The sequence below is a fragment of the Rana temporaria genome, chromosome 11, assembly GCF_905171775.1.
Source record: "Rana temporaria chromosome 11, aRanTem1.1, whole genome shotgun sequence".
NCBI lineage: Eukaryota > Metazoa > Chordata > Amphibia > Anura > Ranidae > Rana > Rana temporaria.
The window spans coordinates 40,737,319-40,757,824 of NC_053499.1; the positions used below are offsets into that span (position 1 = coordinate 40,737,319).

The 20,506-nt window shown below is 43.5% G+C and overlaps 1 protein-coding gene across 1 annotated transcript; it reads right to left on the reverse strand.

The window, feature by feature from the left end:
- Window positions 1-1,708: 1,708 nt before the first annotated feature.
- Window positions 1,709-19,515, reverse strand: LOC120917249. The gene is made up of 9 exons (XM_040328403.1): window positions 17,911-19,515; window positions 16,599-16,648; window positions 16,441-16,518; window positions 15,415-15,506; window positions 12,540-12,653; window positions 10,174-10,228; window positions 6,844-6,906; window positions 3,278-3,333; window positions 1,709-1,875 (listed from the first exon to the last, which is right to left on the reverse strand). The coding sequence occupies exons 1-9, from the start codon at window positions 18,041-18,043 to the stop codon at window positions 1,872-1,874; spliced, it is 645 nt and encodes a 214-aa protein (XP_040184337.1). The 5' UTR covers window positions 18,044-19,515; the 3' UTR covers window positions 1,709-1,871.
- Window positions 19,516-20,506: the final 991 nt, after the last annotated feature.

The window sequence follows — 20,506 nt, forward strand, 5'->3', positions numbered from 1 at the left end:
CAGGTAAGCCTTATTTTAGGCTTACCTTTAGCATAAAGTGGTTGTAACAACTTTAAGGCCCCTTTCACACTTGTGCAACCTGAAAGTGGCGCGATTTTAATGCGACTTTAAGCAATGCCTGTGTAAACATGAGGTCTATGAACCGCAAATGGCATTAAAGTCTGACTACTTTGAAGTCGCTGAGACTTGAAGTCGCACAGATATGAATGGTACTCCTTGGAAAACATGGGGAACGACTTGTCTTGCAGTCCCAAGTCGCAGGACAAGTTGCACAAGTGTGAAAGGGGCCTAAGGGATTTTTTTTAGGCTCCATTCACACTTGTACGATTTCAAAGTTGCGTCAACTTTGGAGTGCAACTTTGGAAAGGTGCACCTTGGATACGACTTAGGCTTTGACCAGTGATAATGGAAGACTGTTGCATTGTATAACATTTAGGTACGACTTTCCTGCAACTTTTGAGTTAATATATAAGTCTACGGCCCTCAAGTTACATGAAAGTGGGATCAAAGTACTGCATTAACCACTAAAGGACCGCCGCACGCCGATATACGTCGAGAGAATGGCATGGCTGGGCACATGGACGTACAGGTACGTCCCCTTTAAGAGCCCAGCCGTAGGTCGCGGGCGCGCTAGCGACCCGAAGCTCCATGACCGCACCCGCGGACCCGATCGCCGCCGGTGTCCCGCGATCGGGTCACAGGAGCTGAAGAACGGGGAGAGGTGAGTGTAAACAAACCTTCCCCGTTATTCTCTGTGGCTTGTCACTGATCGTCTGTTCCCTGTCATAGGGAACGACGATCAGTGACGTCACACATCCAGGCACGCCCCCTACAGTTAGAAAAAACACATTAGTACACACTTAACCCTTTAGCGCCCCCTAGTGGTTAACCCCTTCACTGCCATTGTCATTTTCACAGTATTCGGTGCATTTTTATAGCACTTTTCGCTGTGAAAATGACAATAGTCCCAAAAATGTGTCAAAAGTGTTCGATGTGTCCACCATAATGTCGCAGTCAAGAAAAAAAAACACTGATCGCCGCCATTACTAGTAAAAAAAAAAATTATTAATAAAAATGCCATAAAACTATCCCCTATATTGTAAATGCTATAAATGTTGTGAAAACCGATCAATAAACGCTTATTACGTATAGGCATAAACTGAGGGGGAAAAAAAATGTTATATCTTTTTTGGGGATATTTATTATAGCAAAAAGTAAAAAATATTGATTTTTTTTCAAAATTGACATTCTACTTTTGTTTATATCGCAAAAAATAAAAACCGCAGAGGTGATCAAATACCACCAAAAGAAAGCTCTATTTGTGGGGAAAAAAGGACGCCAATTTTGTTTGGGAGCCACGTCGCATGACCGCGCAATTGTCAGTTAAAGCGACGCAGTGCCGAATCGCAAAAACTGGCCAGGTCTTTTATCTGCATATTGTTCTGGGTCTTAACCTGTTAACTTTAAGTCGCACATATATGAATGGGTATCATTGGAAAACATGGGGGAATACTTGTCATGTGACTTTGTTGTCTAAAGTTGCATATAAAGTCACACACGTCAATGGAGCTTTTTAGGCATCCAAATTACTGAATAAGCCCGGGATTCACATAAACAATATTAGGGATCCAATGTATACAATATATATGTTACAAAAACATGTATATGTTACATGAAGAACAGAAGAAAAAAAAACAAGAAACGCAGCTTGGGTCTATATAGCTTAATAACTACTGACATATTTATATTGTAGCTGGAGTAAAGTACTTTGGGTCTTTAGCACTCCTTGTAACAAATATTGCCGCTCTCTGCAGCTGACCCTTTTGTTTCAGTAGACTCTATAATTCATCATGTAGTCTTGTTGCCTTTTATTATCTGTTAAAATAAATACATATCGTCAAAAAAAACCATAAATAAATAAAAAGGAAATCTTCTAATTTCCATGAGTTGCATTAGCACTATCGCTTTCATATGATGGTTGCTTTTCATATGACATTTGGTTGTCAAAATTTCCAGGAACAGCGCACCTTTTTTGCACCATTTCTACCCAATCCACATTTTCAGGATTTATAAGGTTGCAGCAGTTCGTGATTTTTTTTTTAAACAGGTCAGCGCAAAACATAATTTATTTTTTTTGGATGTTGGTAATCATGACAGATTACCGTATATACTTGAGTATAAGCTGACCCGAATATAACCCGAGGCACCTAATTTTACCACAAGAAAATGGGAAAACTTATTGTCTCGAGTATAAGCCTAGGGTGTCCATCTACATGCCTCACTGTGTCCATGCCTCACTGTGCCCATGTGCATGCCTCACTGTGTCCATGTGCATGCCTCACTGTGCACATGCTTCACTGTGCCCATGCCTCACTGTGTCCATGTGCATGCCTCACTGTGTCCATGTGCATGCCTCACTGTGCATATGCTTCACTGTGCCCATGCCTCACTGTGCCCATGTGCATGCCTCACTGTGTCCATGTGCATGCCTCACTGTGCACATGCTTCACTGTGCCCATGCCTCACTGTGTCCATGTGCATGCCTCACTGTGTCCATGTGCATGCCTCACTGTGTCCATGTGCATGCCTCACTGTGCATATGCTTTACTGTGCCCATGCCTCACTGTGCCCATGCCTCACTGTGTCCATGACTAGACTGACGTTTAACATGAGAGTCTATGGAAGGGGTGCCCGGCTTTGAAAAATCGAAGCTCTCCAGCCGTAGGTACCCCAGACAACAAACTTTGCACACTTGTAGAAGGGAAATGGGGCTACATGTGTGCCAAGTGGATCTACGACTGGCCGGTGCCGGGTCCCCAAAGTACGGGAGATCAGGCGCAAAAAGGTGACTCGAGTATAAGCCGAAGGGGGGCATTAAAAGCACAAAAAATGTGCTGAAAAACTCGGCTTATACTCGAGTATATACTGTATATAACAGATTACATACCATGACACTGACCAATATGACAGTCATTGGGAGATAATGTGCAGTCACATTAGTCAGAGTGGCAATTGGTGAACTTTTATATATTGACAACTTATCTATTTAGTGTTCTCATGACAAAATGTGAGCAAGAATAGGATCATTTTAAATTTTATAATCAAAAATACACAGAAACCTTCATACCTGAGTGAAAGTGGGATGACTTTTACACACCCTTTACAGTATAATATCTATTTAAAAGAGGACAGGTATACTGGATAAATGAAAGGTCAGCCTATGCCTGATATAGCTAATCCAGCATATGTAATGACTGAGAATGAATGCCTCCGTTACCTTTTGATATCCAAGTCACTTTGTATTTCAAATGAGCTTATATCTGGTCCCATACGCTGTAAAAAAAATAAAAATAAAAACATGAGTAAACTACTATCATAGGGTAAAGCCTTTATGCTAAACACTGAATTGGTTAGAAACTAAAGAATGGTCCAAACACAAGGTGTCAAAGGCAAACGCTAGGAAGATGTATTTGTTTATTAACTTCTTCTTGTAGACCTCTGAAGAGCAGCACTGACGTTTTTTTTTTTTGTTTTTTTTTTGTTAAAAGGTAAGCTGGTTTGTTATCACTGGTCCTGTGAGTGGGATAAGGGTGGGTCACCTACTGGATTGGATAGGAACTAGGCATGTGTGCAACAGAGCAAGATAGTGGCAACTTAAAGCGGGAGTTCACCCATGTATAAAAAAAATTTTTTTCTCCCCTTAGCTTCATGCTCGTTCGGTCTAGGGGAATCGGCTATTTGTATTAAAATATGAGCTGTACTTACCCGTTTTCGAGCTGCATCTTCTTCCGTCGCTTCCGGGTATGGGTCTTCGGGAGCGGGCGTTCCTTCTTGATTGACAGTCTTCCGAGAGGCTTCCGACGGTCGCATCCATCGCGTCACTCGTAGCCGAAAGAAGCCGAACGTCGGTGCGGCTCTATACTGCACCTGCGCACCGACGTTCGGCTTCTTTCGGAAAATCGTGACGCGATGGATGCGACCGTCGGAAGCCTCTCGGAAGACTGTCAATCAAGAAGGAACGCCCATTCCCGCAGCCCATACCCGGAAGCGACGGAGAGGATGCATCTCGTAAACGGGTAAGTACTGCACATATTTTAAAACAAATAGCCGATTCCCCTAGAGAAAACGAGCGTGAATCTAAGGGGAAAAAGTGCCCTCTAAGGGTGAACCCCCGCTTTAAGCTCACGTTGCACTACTCAAGCACAATATCCATGCTATCTGATTACATCTCACTTAATACAACGAGGGGTGGTTAAGTTAAAGGGGTGGAACGCCTCTGTAGGTTTGAAAACAGGACAGACCTCCACGTCAATCCCTCCAGACAACTGTTATGAATATTTCACTTTCAACATTGACTGTTCAGTCACTGTTCCTGTTCAGCTGGTTACCTTCTCTCTTTTATCTAGACATAAAATTCTCACACCTACTTACTCTTCTCTGTATCAATATACCTCCTTTGCTCAGTCATCTTAGATCATGGTTAACTTCATGGAGCCATACCCATATATCCTGGTTTGGATGCATGCATGCTATAAAGATGACCTACCTCCCTAAGTTGCTCCATATAATCTGTGTGCCAACAATCCAGATAACCTGTAACGTTTTACACATACTACAAAGTCAAATTCTAAAATGTATTTGGGGCCCAACTAAACCATGACCAAACAAGAATACTCTATCCGAATCTAACATTTGAGTAGTGATCCTCATGTACACTACAAACAGCACTAAGGACTCCGTTGATTTAACTCTTATGCGAATAAGGACTTGCCATTACAGGATTTCCTGGACATGGTAGAGGTCTTATGGATTCTACTTCCCCTGCGCCCTAAGCTTCTCAACCTGGTCCTGATACATGCCTTGCAGGTGTGGGACTGTCCAGTGTCCACTATTCCCTACAGGTATGACCGATAAATCTGCGTTTAGGTGGTAGATTTCCCATGGTTATACAACAGTCTATTCCATGTTGCCTATTCACAGGGTCCATTCGTTTGTCGACATCAGAGACTTGCACCAAGCCCCGGCGAAATAATTGTTCCCGCTATATCCAATTACTCCACTTTATAGAATCTTTACTAAAGGTCATGACTCCTCTATGACTCTTAGGGCGTACAAATCCCTCTTCATAACTATTCCGACTACTAAAAGAGTCCTTTCCTTATTATACTTTTCTACATTGTGCAACGCATTTACTGGTGCACGCATGTATTGCACTTGTTGGGGACAAGACCTCAAAAATCCACCTTCCCTTAAAAAAAAAAAACATGTTTACGGAAACAATTTTTTTTAAAATCATTGGCACACACACTGATTACATCAGTTACATTATGCTGTCCTCTATTTTTTAAATGTACAGTATAGCTAAAAGACATTAAATATACAAGTCACTCCGTCCACTGATGAAGACCAGAAGACTGCAGATGCCACAACCATGGAGGACAAAGAAACACATGTCACTCCATCCACCGATGAGGACCAGAAGACTGTACAGGCCTCAACTATGGAGGGCAAAGACATACAAGTCACTCCATCCACCGATGATGACCAGAAGACTCTATAGGCTGTGACTATGGAGGGTAAGAACATACAAGTCACTCCATCCACCGATGAAGACCAGAAGACTCTATAGGCTGTGACTATGGAGGGTAAGAACATACAAGTCACTCCATCCACCGATGAAGACCAGAAGACTCTATAGGCTGTGACTATGGAGGGTAAGAACATACAAGTCACTCCATCCACCGATGAAGACCAGAAGACTCTATAGGCTGTGACTATGGAGGGTAAGAACATACAAGTCACTCCATCCACCGATGAAGACCAGAAGACAGCACAGGCTGCAACTCTGGAGGACAAAGTAACACAAGTCACTCCATCAAACAATGAGGACCAGAAGACTGCAGAGGCCAGAACTATGGAGGACTAAGACATACAAGTCACTCCATCAACCACTGAGGAAGTGAAAACAACAAAAGCTGCAACCATGGATGACAAGGAAACTTTAGTCACTCCATTTACCAGGATAAAAAAAAAAACAGGTCAGTCAATACACTGAGGACAAGCAAGTTCAAGCCAATTCATCAACCGAGAATAAGCAAACTGAAGTTTGTCTCTTCACCAATGACAACAAAACTGAGGACAGATCGTCCACCAAGGACAATACTGCAGTCAGTCCATCCACCAACGACAATAAAATTGAAGACAGTCCATTCACTGGGGACAACAAAACTGAAGATTGTCCATCCACCAAAGACATCAAAATGTAAGCCAGTCCATTCACAGAGGACAGGAAAACAGAAAAAAATAAAATAAAATAAACCCCAAAAGGAGTCTATTTATTAACTTTTACCCAAGATTCATATTAAAATGAAAAGAAAGGATTCCATTCGAAAAATGTGTAAAAACCATTAATGAAAAAAGACCCCTACATTTGTAGCTTTTGATGAAATGTCAAATGCACCATGGAGCCTAAAACTGGCCATACACTAGTAGATCTTCGAATGAACATTCGTATGAAAATTCTTACTGCATACGATGAATGTCATTCGAAAGTACTGTACTTCACAATTTTTTTTGGGTTTACCATTCGTTTTTGGAGTTAATGGACTTTCCCAAACAAAAACCACATCCACTGTTCGTTTGAGAGGCATTTTCCATTCTGTTTCTTTGAGTTTTCTTGTCATGACATTTGAAAATGAACGTTGATTTGACCCCATTGATTTGAATGAATGTTCTTTAAATAAAAAAACTTTTAAATGATATTCTACTATTATATGACCAGCTTAACACTAAGGGAGGGGAAGCTTTTTTCACTAAGGTGGAAAAAAGGGGCAAAATACCCACCATTAGTCTGACAAACAGCTTCTCCCAGTTCTTGTAATGTTGTGATTCAGTGTCTCTGTGCAACTGAGGAGAAAATAAGTAGATAAATCAGTATATCTGAAGCCTACCTCTCACGTTACTGCATAAAAGTGATCAATACTCAACAGAGAATTTCTGATTAACAGCACATTTGACTTACTTTGTAACAGAAAATGTACATTCTAAAATCCTATTCACATGTTTTTGCTTGTTTGTTTTCTAAAAAACACATTATTTTGCATGCTATATTGGAAATATGTTCACCCACGTGCCCACCATTGCCATCCCACATTGTGATGCAACATACTTTAATGTTTTTAAAAAAATTTGCAGTCATCGTAGATTTTCTATAGTTGTTGAACATGCTTTATATTTTTACCTAAAAGCAAGGTAACTGTACTCTGTAGATAAGATTTCCCAACCTTTTCTCAACCTTTTAAACACAGAAGCCTTGAATTAACTTTCAGGTCTCAGGGAACCCCTGCTAAAAATAAGGTCTGGGGTGTGGTGGTAGATCGTGGACCAAAGGATCCAGAGGAGCTGGCCAGGGGTTTCTGGCAAAGCTCAGATTTTCCACCAAAAAGAAAAGAAAGGGAGGCGGGAAAGCCCTTATAGTGTAGTAGATTCATTCCAAAACAAGAATGCAGTGCTTTCACAATAAAAACAAATGCACTTACAACTGTTGAGGCTGTGGTCACCCAACTATGTGGGAACACGTGGCCTTCCTAGTGCACGAGTGGAGAAAACCTGTCTCCACGCAGGGTCGGTGTGGTCGCTCTCTATGCCTTGGGAATTCCCATCCTGGGTGCCCTAAAGGGGTTCTCAGGTGGGTGAACCAAGTAGTAGAAAGAGTCAGCACAAAAAGGGCCCGTAGGTAGTTTGATTATAATGTATATTCATGATACATTAGTGTGATAGTGGGAAGCGTGCTCCTTACACTTGTGGACATTGGGAAGAATTACCCCTTATAGATACCAAAAAAGATCAATGGTGTCAATGGGAACTTATCTGTGAGAAATGTGGAAATTGCTCAAGGAACCCCTAGCAACCTCTGGAGGAACCTTAGGGTTCCATGGAACCCTGGTTGAAAAACCCTGGTCTAAGCTGTAAGGTTGGGAAGGGGCATAATCAATACCAATACCAAAACCAAGATCAAGGCAGGAGGAGCTCAAATCAGTGAGGCCCCATACACACGAGAGGATCCATCCGCTGGAATTGATCCGCGGACCGGCTCCAGCGGATAGATCCCCTGGTGTGTACGATCCAGCGGATCTGTTTCCGCTGATTTTTATCCCCTGGGATGGATTTCCAGCGGATAAAAATTTGAAGACATGCTTTCAAATCTAACCGCTTGAATCCATCCCAACGGATTGATCCACTGGTCTGTACAGACTCACCGGATCAATCCGTCCGAATCAATCCCCCGCATGCGTCGTAATGATTCGACGCGTGCGTGGAATTCCTTATATGACAGCGTCGCGCATGTCACCGCGTCATCATCGCGGCGACGGCGCGACACGTCATCGCGATGGGATTTCGGCGCGGATTTCGATCCGATGGCGAGTACACTCCATCGGATCAAAATCCTCGAGAGGATTTATCCGCGGAAACAGTCCGGTGGACCGTATCCGCGGATAAATCCTCTCGTGTGTATGGGGCCTCAGACTCAAGGAGTCAGGGTCAGGATAACAGTATAGGCAGGTATCAGAGAATAGACAGAGAACAGTCAAAAGCCAGGAGTGAGAACAAACTGGCAGAGTAAAGAGACTGTCACTAGTCTGACTGGGGAATTAGTAGAGCTTTAGGGACAGCATAATAAGAGCAAGGACTAAAACTGAGACCAGGATACTGTACCTGATGGACACAAAAGTATCAGGGACATCCATCGTAGCCAAAAGCTTTAATAGGCAACTAGAGCACAGAGAGTACAGAGCAATTGGGAGACATGCCACACGTGTGCAAGTGCCCAGCTTACCTGGACAGATAAATGGGCATTTGACCTTGCACCAGAACACAAGATAGAGATAAGGGCCCGGATTTAGAGACGAGTTACGACGGCGTATCTCCAGATACGCCGTCGTAACTCTGAGTGTGTGGGGTCGTATCTATGCGCCTGATTCTTAGAATCAGTTACGCATAGATTTCCCTAAGATCCGACCGGCGTAAGTCTCTTACGCCGTCGTATCTTAGTTGCATATTTACGCTGGACGATAGGTGGCGCTTCCGTAGATTTATGCGAGGAATATGCAAATTAGGTAGATACGCCGATTCAGAAACGTACGTCCGCCCGGCGCATTTTTTTACGTCGTTTACATAAGGCTTTTTCCGGCATAAAGTTACCCCTCATAAAGCAGGGGTAAGTCATGTTAGGTATGGACGTCGGAAACGAACGAACAGCGTCGTTTTTTATGTCGTTTGTGTAAGTCGTTCGCGAATAGAGCTGTACGTAAGTTACGTTCACGTCGTCAGTTTGCGGTGTAATTTGGAGCATGCGCACTTGGAAACATTTACGGACGGCGCATGCGCCGTTCGTAAGAAACGTCAATTACGTGGGGTCACAAGTAATTTAAATAAAACACGCCCACATCATCCAAATTTGAATTAGGCGGGCTTACGCCAACACATTTACACTACGCCGCCGTAACTTAGGGCACAAGTTCTTTCTGAATACGGAACTTGTGCCCTAAGTTACGGCGGCGTAGTGTATCGGAGATACTCTACGCCCGCCGATAGATACCATAATGTATCTGAATCCGGGCCCTGGAGTGTAGTGAGCCAGGCTTAACTGCAGTAAAATGAATAAACACCAAGCAGAGGTAGACAGACAGTGGGACCCATGGAGGACAGAAGGAACAGCAGCAAGTGCAAAAGTAGACCCAGTGAGCAGAGCACAAGTAGTTTCCTGATACAATTGATATTGTCTATCCTGACAGCTTACCTTCAATAGTAACACCTCCAACTATAAGCATGCCAAATAAAGCAATTCAGTCCCACAAAGAACCAATTTACATGCTGCTTCATTATGATTTATTTGCTTAATAATGAAAGAAAAAAGCGTGTCCGTGTTATTACCACCAAAATAGGATTTCCCTTATTTTCCCAATGCAAGCTGAAGGAGAAAGTAAAACACCTCACTGACTGCGATGGTCAAATGTCCGGCTTTCTATTTACTTTACTTTTTAGGGGTTTAAACCTGGTGCCCAAATGGGAACATACAAAGATCAATCGAAGCATTATATTGTATGATTTAGCAGTAATTTCGAAGTCATAGGTCATTACAACTACAAGCTTGTCTTTATCTTTCCAACTTACCTGGGTTTCCAAATGCTGTATCCGTTGAAGAGCCAAAGAGAGAAGCCTCTGAAGCCTGTCAACAATAGACATAAAAATGTAGCATAAGGCATAAAGTGGTACTAAAGTAAAAAAAAATCCTAAATCAGATAAACGTGACAAAGCTTGCATGTATTGGATGTTCTTTTAAAGCGGCTTCCGCTATGGAGGGGGGAAGAAATGCTTCTGTGGCTTTTCCTCTGTGAGTCTCTTTCACCCCTGACTGTGTGTGTGACGTTCTGAGCGGCTGGACATAGACTCGGAGTACAGAACAGGAGCGTGTATGTAATAGAGACTCATACAGGATTCCATAGATCCCACCAGCACAGTCAAAGGGTATTAAGCAGCTTGACCAGAGGACAACTAAAAAACATTAAATACATAGGAGTTTCATTCTAATCTGGGGGGGGGGTGACTTTAAAGCGGGGGTTTACCCCAAAAAAAAATTTTAACATGACATTCAGCCGAGTTGTCAGAATGACAATCGGCTGTTTTTTTTTTTCAGTGCCGTACATACCGTATTTTCACCGCCGCTTCCGGGTATGTAATCTGCGGGACTGGGCGTTCCTAATTGATTGACATCCTTCCGACCGGCGCATACAGCGCGTCACGAGTTGCCGAAAGAAGCCGGACTGCGAGTCGGCTGTATACCGCGCCTGCGCACCGACGTTCGGCTTCTTTCGGCAACTCGTGACCGCGCTGTATGCCCCGGTCGGAAGGATGTCAATCAATTAGGAACGCCCAGTCCCGCAGATTACATACCCAGAAGCAGTGGTGAAAATACGGTATGTACGGCACTGAAAAAAAAAAAAAAAACAACAGCCGACTGTCATTCTGACAACTCGGCTGAATGTCATGTTAAAATTTATTTTTTGGGTGAACCCCCGCTTTAATGCCACTTCAATGCGCAGTCGAGGCAGGAACCTATCTGATGGGTGAACCAGCTCGACAAGACACGGCTGCAAGAGTCACTTGTGTCTGACAGCTGCTGGGATTAACCACTTGAGATCCGCGCTATGGTCGAAAGACGTCCACAGCGCGGCTCTCAAGTGCCGGGTGGACGTCCCTGGACGTCCTGCTGTTGTTGTTCCCTGTGCGCGCCGCTGGGGGCGCGCAGCGGGGAAACAACGTGCCCGGCGCATCGCTCGGGAGCCGATGCGAGTGCCTGGCAGCCGCGATGTCCGCCAGACACTCGCGATCGTCGGTAACACAGCAGGACGTGGAGCTCTGTGTGTAAACACAGAGCTCCACGTGCTGTGAGGGAGAGAGGAGACCGATCTGTGTCCCTTTACATAGGGACACAGCATCGGTCACCTCCCCTAGTCAGTCCCCTCCCCCCACACAGTAAGAACACGAGGGAATACATTTAACCCCTTCCTCACCCCCTAGTGTTAACCCCTTCACTGTCAGTCACATATGTGAATGGTCCCAAAATTGTGTCAAAAGTGTCCGATACGTCCGCCGCAATATCGCAGCCCTGACAAAAAAAAAATCGCAAATCGCCGCCATTACAAGAAAATAAAAAATCATAAATCTATCCCCCATTTTGTAGGCGCTATAACTTTTGCGCAAACCAGTCGCTTATTGCAATTTTTTTTTTTTTTTACAAAAATACGTCGAAAAATACGTATCGGCCTTAACTGAGAAAAAAAATGGTTAAAAAAAAAAAATGGGATATTTATTATAGCAACAAGTAAAAAATATATATATTTTTTTAAATTGTCGCTCTTTTTTTGTTTATAGCGCAAAAAATAAAAACCGCAGAGGTGATCAAATACCACCAAAAGAAAGCTCTATTTGTGGGGAAAAAAGGACGTCAATTTTGTTTGGGAGCCACGTCGCACGACCGCGCAATTGTCAGTTAAAGCGACGCAGTGCCGGAAGCTGAAATTTCGCCTGGGCACGAAGGGGGTTTGCCCAGTAAGCAAGTGGTTAAGGGGGACCAGCAATCATTCAGCAGAGCAACATGCACCTGAAGGAGGCTGTGCAGGTTGCTATCGGTTTGAGGTTGCGGGCCACATTTGGCCCGCAGGCCACGGGTCGAGCAAGACTAAACAAAACTAATCTAAATACAGACATCAGAGAAGTTATTGGTTGCTAAGAATTTTTACACTTTGCACACAGTCAATGCACTTGTGCTACATAAATCTTTAGAAAAATAATGCACAACGTGGATACATAATGACACATTAATCTTATATCACACGGAAAACCTGCTTGTACAGAACTGGTACAAACGTACTAACAGCCACTAAAAATCGACAGGATCATCACTCATCAGTAATACTCCCTGTGGATACTTTGCTAATTCAAATGATCCAAACCTCTGTAGCCCCCAATCTTCTCACCTTTCATGTTCTTCTTGTAGTTGCTTGAGGATCAATTGTTTCTGTTCCCACTGTGGCCCAAACACACGGACCAGGCGGACAAGTTCTGTGCTGGGGACGTACATATCTGTCAAGCTTAAGAAAATAATGGAGTGTTATGGTACCACAAGACTAAGTATGTAAGAAATAGTATGCATTATGGGATATATATTTTTTTTTTTTAAGAAAGGCACATTGTGACAAGCAATAGTTGTTATGAGGCTAGGTGAACAATAGATGCGGTGCGAATTCACAGCAAATTCGCTGTAGACTCACATCACATCACACCTGGAAACCTGTTCACGAAACCCCGCAATCAGTTTGCAAAACGCAGCGCAATTTGCAGAATCGGATCGCATGGGTGTGTACACCCATGCAATCCGGTTCTGTTGCGGAGGGTCCTGCGTGAATTTGGTCCGAACGCAATTGTGACAGACTCACCCAGGACATCCCCGAACCATCTTATGTCTAAAATCATCCTATGTCCACTAGGGGCATAGGATGACTGAGAAGTGATATCTTGGACTACCTGAGATGGGATTATTATGTCATTATTATTCACAATATATTCCAGGATATCTGTAAAGAACTATTTACTGTTTGTTGATTCTGAACTCAACGGGTTAATTGTAAGAGTGACTCATTCATAATGTTGGGACACATATTGTTAGATGCTAATTGACCCTGCTATTGTGTGAAGATGTCCTGTGTTTACACTTATGATAATGTGTATTGTATAGCAGGTGAGCGGAGATGGGACGTCTACTCTGAAAGGTCGCCTAGTCTGGGTAAATGATTAGTTAATTAGCTCATGTTAATTTATGTTCTGGTTACCTCCTCTTTAAACTGTATATAAGGTTGCATTATTGGTTCTATTAAACACTCCATGTTCAGCACACAAACAAGTCTCGTCTCGTTGTGTGTTGAGAGCAGCTGGAATATCTGATATCAATCTCCAGACTGATAGGAAGCGATATATGACGGAAGCATTCAAGCGGAGTGCGGGACCTGCGTTACAGCGATGTGAACTTGAATCGCACAGACACCGGATGTGATCTGCACAGCAAAGCGGTGCGAATCACATGCAACGTCTGGCATAGCACTAATGTGACTGGGACCTTAGGAGCTGGACCATTTACTTGATGTAGAGGTCCCCATAAATATCAGTGAATGTAATATAAAAAAGGCTGTCAGAGACTGCAAAGAGAAGGAGATGGTCAAAGACTATAGGCATGCTACAAGAGATGGTCACAGACTGAAAACATGATATAGGAAATTTTGACTAGGGTAGCCTTTCTCAACCAGGGTTCTGTCTGAGGTTGTCAAGGGTGCGAGGCATCCTGGCAGAGAAAGGCATGTGGATCACACCGAGCTCCCACTCCTCTGCCTGTACAGCAGCACAGCAGGCGCTCGGTCAGTGAAAGCCACTGCCAGACTCATCCACTTTACCAACCGCTATCTCCTCTCTGCCAATCCCTCCACTGGCTTCCCATTGCCCAACAAATAAAATTCAAAACACTAGCAATAACGTACAAAGCCATTCACAATTCTGTTCCGAGCTACATCACCAATCTTATCTCTAAATATCACCCACAAACTGTCCTCTCAAGACCTTCTGCTCTCTAGCTCCCTTGTCTCCTCCTCCCATGCTCGACTTAAGGACTCCACCAAAGCCTCTCCCATCCTCTGAAACGCACTACCCCAATCTGTCCGATTATCTCCTACTCTGTCCACTTGTAGGCAATCCATGAAAAATCATCTCTTCAATGAAGCCTATCCCGCCTCCAGCTAACAAAATCTTCTACTCCCCTCATCAGTTCATCCCTCACAGTCCCTACCTTTTGTTTCACAGCCCTTTCCTCTTAGATTGTAAGTTCGCAGGAGCAGGGCTACGCTAACCCTCTTGGTTTGAATTGTACTGTTGGTGTAGTGTCTCCCTACATTGTAAAGCTCTGCGCAAACTGTTGGTGCTACATAAATCCTGTATTCTAATAATAATATTGTGGTGGATGTTTAGCTCAGTGGTAGATGAAATTTTTGTACAGTAAGTTCATGATGTTACACAGTCCTTTTCAAACCCATTCTAGGGGCAGGGACTCTCACTATCAAAGTGTGTGCGTGTTTTTATATGCATATGTATGTATGTTTACGTATGTATGTACAATCCTAGTTCAAAAAAGTTGGGGCGCTATGTAAAATCTACATAAAACAGAACGCAATGATTTGCAAATCTCATGAACCCATATTTTATTCACAATAGAAAACATATCAAATGTTTAAACTGATAAAATGTACCATTATATAAAAAAAAAAAAAAGTACTTTTGATATCGATGGTAGCGAAACTTATCATAAAGCCCGAGGGGTTTTACACTGTAGTGGCACGCTGGCAGGACGTCAAAAATAGTCCTGCTAGAGGCATCTTTGAGGTGCTGTAAGAGCATTGTACACACCGCTCCTAAAGCACCCCTACCCACTGTAATCAATGGCCGCGGGGCTTTTAACCCTTTTTAAGCTGCTAGTGGTGGTTAAAAGCGCCCCGCAAGCGGCTGAAAAGCACAGCTAAAGTGACGCTAAAAATATTAGCGCTTTACCGCCGGCGCTCACAATGCCCCAGCGTGAAAGCAATCTTAAGGTTTAAGCAAAGAAGAAACTCTGGAGTTTGTGATTGCCTTAGACATACAGGAGTAAATGCTTCTTACGGCACTGGGGGGAATCTGTAACTTGTAATGATCCTGGAGGTTTGGCTTCAGCCTTTCTATACTGAGAAGTTCACAGTTTAACAGCCTCCCCAATGGGGTCCCCTTCCTACCCCAGGCCCCACAGTAGCTGCACTTATTGTTATGCCCCTCTGTTACCTTCTAAATAGCCTTGATGTGGACAGTGACATCTGAGCTTGGACACAGCTTGGAACATTGTGTATGATTAACTCATCTTTTACATCTAGGACCTGGTGATAACAAAAATAATTTATGCAGCAAAATATTTCAAACATGCAATACAATTCAACTGTCTTCATGTTTAAAATGTAGGGCAAAGAACTGTGGGGTAGATTCAGGTACCGCTGCGCACTTCTTACGGAGGCGCAGCGTACCGTTTTTTACCCTGCGCCTACACAAATTATCTGCGCTACGCTTCATTCATGAAGCAGTAGCTACGTAATTTGCGCAGGCGCTCCTTAAAACTGCCTGGCGTAAGGGCGCGTAATTTAAATGATCCCGTAGGGGGCGTGGATCATTTAAATTAGGCGCGTTCCCGCGCAGAACGTAGTGCGCATGCTCCGTCGGGAAACTTTCCCGACGTGCATTGCGGCAAATGACGTCGCAAGGATGTCATTTGCTTCAAAGTGAACGTAAATGGCGTCCAGCGCCATTCACGACTCACTTACGCAAACGACGTTAAATTTTAAATTCGCGACGCGGGAACGACGGGTATACGTAGCATTGGCTGCCCCTGCTAATAGCAGGAGCAGCCTTACGCAGAACCCGACGAACGGAAACAACGGAAACTGCGTACGCAGGGCTCGCGTAGGGTTGTGAATTGGCGTTAGTATGCAATTTGCATACTATACGCTGACCACTACGGGAACGCCACCTAGCGGCCAGCGTAAGAATGCAGCCTATGATACGATGGCATAAGAGCCTTATGCCAGTCATATCTTAGGCTGCAGTCGGCGTATCGAGCTCTCTGAATCAGGAGCACTCGATACGCCGGCGCAACTAAGCAATTGCGCTGCGTAACTATGGTTACGCAGACACAATTGCTACCTGAATCTACCCCCATGACTCCTTTGTTTACTGCTCTGCCATAGAAAAAAGAAAAGTGGTTGATTACTATTGACAACACAATTGCAGCAAATTCATTTTTTTGTCTTTTTTACTTACCTCTGATACACTGGTCTGTAAAAGACACATAGCTGACAGCATTCGTTCACAAAGACCCTCAAACACCATTACATCCTCCTGGAAGACAAGAGGGTCCCTGTTACAATATGCATTATCTGCTGTGAGGTCTGTGTTATGGAAAGTGACCTACAACTCACTTTTTTTTCTGATATTGCAGGAGGTTCATCATTAAGTTGCTGTTTATCACCTTGAAATAAAAAATCTATAGTAAATATGATAAAATTACATAATTCTTACAGAGGATTGTGACTACATTTCCAATGTAAGCTAATAAACAAGCATGCATTATATACCATATTACCAAAAGTATTGGTCTACCTGTCTTAATATGGACATAAACTTTAATGACATCCCAGTCTTAGTCCATAGGGTTCAATTTTGAGTTGGCTCACCCTTTGCAGCTATAAGCTTCAACTCTGGGATGAATTATAGCACAGATTGCGAGCCTGACCTCACAAATGCGCTTCTGGAAGAATGGTCAAACATTCCCATAGACACACTCCTAAACCTTGTGGACAACCTTCCCAGAAGAGTTGAAGATGTTATAGCTGCAAAGGGTGGGCCAACTCAACATTGAACCATACGGACTAAGACTGGGATGCCATTAAAGTTCATGTGCGTGTAAAGGCAAGTGTCCCAATACTTTTGGTAATATAGTGTATGTGATTTGAATGGGGGAGCATGTATAATTTCAATCAGGTCCTGAGAAGCAGGGGAGAGTAAGTTAAGAGTGAAGGTCAGGAGGATCAGGGCCCTCTAACCCATAAAAATCTCTGCATAATCGCCTTAGAAAAATCTACCTGTAAGGAAAAAAGGCAGATAATATACTTACCTAAACACTGTCTTTCACCCATGCTGGTTAGACAAGGATGACATCATGCTCCTTTTGGTGAGATCCTAGGGACAATGGGAATCCCAAAACTGGCATAAAGATGCTCATGTTTAGGAAACAGACAACTTGTCCCTGTCTTCCAGATTGGAAAAGGGAAGTAGATGCCATCATGGAGGCGGCACGTTGGATACATAAAGTTAGAAAACAACAAGAGAAATTCAAAGATATGGTCGGGATGGATGTACTACTCTGCCGAGTTCCCAGTTGATGAATTACTGCCCCATATTAAGTAGAGCAAAGAACCCCTGGCGCCCGCATCATTGGATTTGATTGACGGCAGCGGGAGCCAATATCTGCGCTGCTATCAATCTATCCAATGAAGAGCAGAGAAGACCGGGACGAGATCAAGCGCGTTCGACGCGGGACTTTCGAGGGCTCAGGTATGTAAATGGGGAGGCTGGGGGGCCAGCAATTATCGCATGCTTTTTCATCTTAATGCAAAAAGGTGAAAAAAACAGAAAGGTTTACAACCCCTTTAATATGGCTGGACCTATCCCCAGTGGAAAGCTTAGATTTACAAAAGTCTGCAGTCACTAAATCCCCACAGTTCTTCATACCTTCATCCTTAGGGAGAAGCTCTTTCTCTTCAGCACCCTTAGGAGTTTCTTGTACACGCTTTCGCACCTTTACCTTCTTGTTAGCACCCTTCATATTGCTGCTGTCGGTGACACTCGCATTGTATTGAGTCATTACTTGGCAACAAATCTGTTTCTAAGGGACACAATGAGGAGCGCTGCTGCCCTCTGCTGTCCAGAGTCCAAATTGTATTTCAAAAGCTATGCTTGCTACTGGGGAATTCCACGTGCTTCCTTTTTGTTCACTATTAGAAGTGGAACTTCACTCTACCTAGGTAAAACAAAATTCCATTTAATATAAGTAACTGTATGAAAAAAAAAAAAAAAAAACATACTTGCAAAAAAATCCTAGTACCTTTAGGCCAGTGTTGTCTTGCAGCCGAAGTTCTCCGTGCACCGCTCAAACCACCATCTTACTCCTGTTTAGGGAGACAGCTGTTTTCCCACGGAGTGTGGCAGGTCTCTGCCAAAACTGAAATTGTGCGATACTTTTCCCCTTACTAAAACACTGACTAAGGACCATCATAATTGGCTCACGACCCTGCGCCTGTCCTCCTTTTGTTCCAACCTATTCTCTTCATCACAGACCCCTAACTGATTTCGAGCAACTGTGTTCTCTTTCTGAAACCCCAAGACACTCGCTCTCCTCCTTATATACACTGCTACACACACTTATACATGATCAAGTTCCCTCCTACACGAAGAAGTGGTCCACGGATCTGGGAAAGGAATTCCATACAACGGATTGGCAGAAGTCATACTACTTCACGCACAAATCCTCTATCTCCTGTTACTCTCAGGAGAAGAACTTCAAGCTCCTCTCTCGATGGTACAGGGACCCTCTCTCTCTACATAAAATATTTCCTTCTATGCCCCCTATATGTTGGAGATGCAGCTCAATAGACGGTAACTACCTCCATATTTGGTGGACATGTCTGGCCATTCAACCCCTTTGGTCTCAGGTCTTTGCCATATATAGTCAGCTCTATGATCGGCCCCTAACACCCTCACCGGAGATAGCTTTGCTGTCTATGTTACCTGGTTCCATAGCATCACAGAAGAATACCTTACTACGTTTCTTTTTATCGGCCACGCGACAACTTATCACCCTATTTTGGAAATCTACCTCTACCCCTCCATTATCCATGTGGGTCTCATTGGTTAATGACATCATGCGAATGGAAGAAATGTTAGCCCTTGATTCTGATACCTACAATAAATTCAGATCCCTATGGCTTTTATGGATTAATTATTCTTCCTCTGATTCCTTGAAAACATTGCTGACACCTCAAGTTCAACCCTAATGCTCAGTCCAAATACTCTTTGCACAATAATGACGTCATGGCCCGCTTGGCTCTCGGTTCTTCCGTCCCCCCACCACCACCCCCCTTCTTTCTCCTCTTTTTCCTCTCTTCTTTCTTACTTTTTCTCCTTCTCTCTTTTATAGTAATCAGTTTTAGTTATACTGCTTCATGTTTTCTCAATCTTCATTGTTCCTCTGTACCACACACTGTTAACAACCTGACATGGGAAACAAACTCAGTAGACTCACGTTGAGACCCCCATTGTGCTGAATTTCAGACAGTATTACTGTATTTGCTGGCGTATAAGACTACCTTTTACACTTAAAAAAAATGGCCAAAAAGCAGGGGTCGTCTTATACGCCGGGTCAGCTGCTCGGATGCCTGCTGGGTGTGCGGTAATACTGTATGTAGCTTTGGCTACATACAGTATATACCGCTTAGCCAATCCCGATGAGCGATGTATTCAAATGAATACAGAGCCGGCTCGGATTGGAGTAACAACTTCTGCCAATCCAAGCAGGCTTTATATCCATTAATAGAATACATCGCTCGTCGTGATTGGCTCCAGCTCCTTTAAGAATGAAGAAGAATATGGCTCCAGAAGGAAGAAATATGAAGCGTCGGAAGCCTTGGAAGGGGGGTCTTCTTATACAGCGAGTACAGGCAAAAAATCTTAAAGAAACTGTAAAATTAGGGGGTCGTCTTATACGCCTGGTCGCCTTATACACCAGCAAATATGGTATCCGATTTGTTTCATCATATTCTGTAGAACTCTGATATTTACATGTAGTGTGTGTGGTATTTAGTTCTCCAAAGTTATACAATCTGTCAGGTGACAGGGAGGAAGCAGAAGATGGGTAGTTTAAACATATGCATTTTTTAGTGCGTTGTTATAGTTTGCAGAAATGCACTACAGTCCATTTAACATGGTTTCATATGGTACAAGTTCACATATATGCGTTTTGCGGTTGGAAAGGGTCAAGGACTTTTTTCCCACGTTTAGCGGGTAACAGACTTCAATGGAATCGCACCAGAAACGCAAGTAGTGTGGTTGTAATGCAATTTTTGATTTTGCCGTTTTTTTTTTTACACTGTATATAGCTGGTTGCTAAGCAGGGGGGCGGGAAGCCGGCCACTGTCTCCCTAACAACCAATGAGTCATCAGCTGAATGTAAAAAATTGTGAAAAAAAAAAACAGCGTGGGGTCCTCCCCCAGGTTCATACCAGGCCCTTTGGGTCTATTATGTATTCGAAAGGGGACCCCCAAAGTCATG

Excerpts from the sequence above, each read along its gene's own strand:
- LOC120917249 (XM_040328403.1), bottom strand. The coding sequence starts at position 18,043 with ATGACTCAATACAATGCGAGTGTCACCGACAGCAGCAATATGAAGGGT. Across the intron at positions 15,507-16,440 it reads TACAGACCAGTGTATCAGAG|GTCCTAGATGTAAAAGATGA; the intron begins GTAAGTAAAAAA and ends TGTTATCACCAG. Across the intron at positions 12,654-15,414 it reads ACATCAAGGCTATTTAGAAG|CTTGACAGATATGTACGTCC; the intron begins GTAACAGAGGGG and ends TATTTTCTTAAG.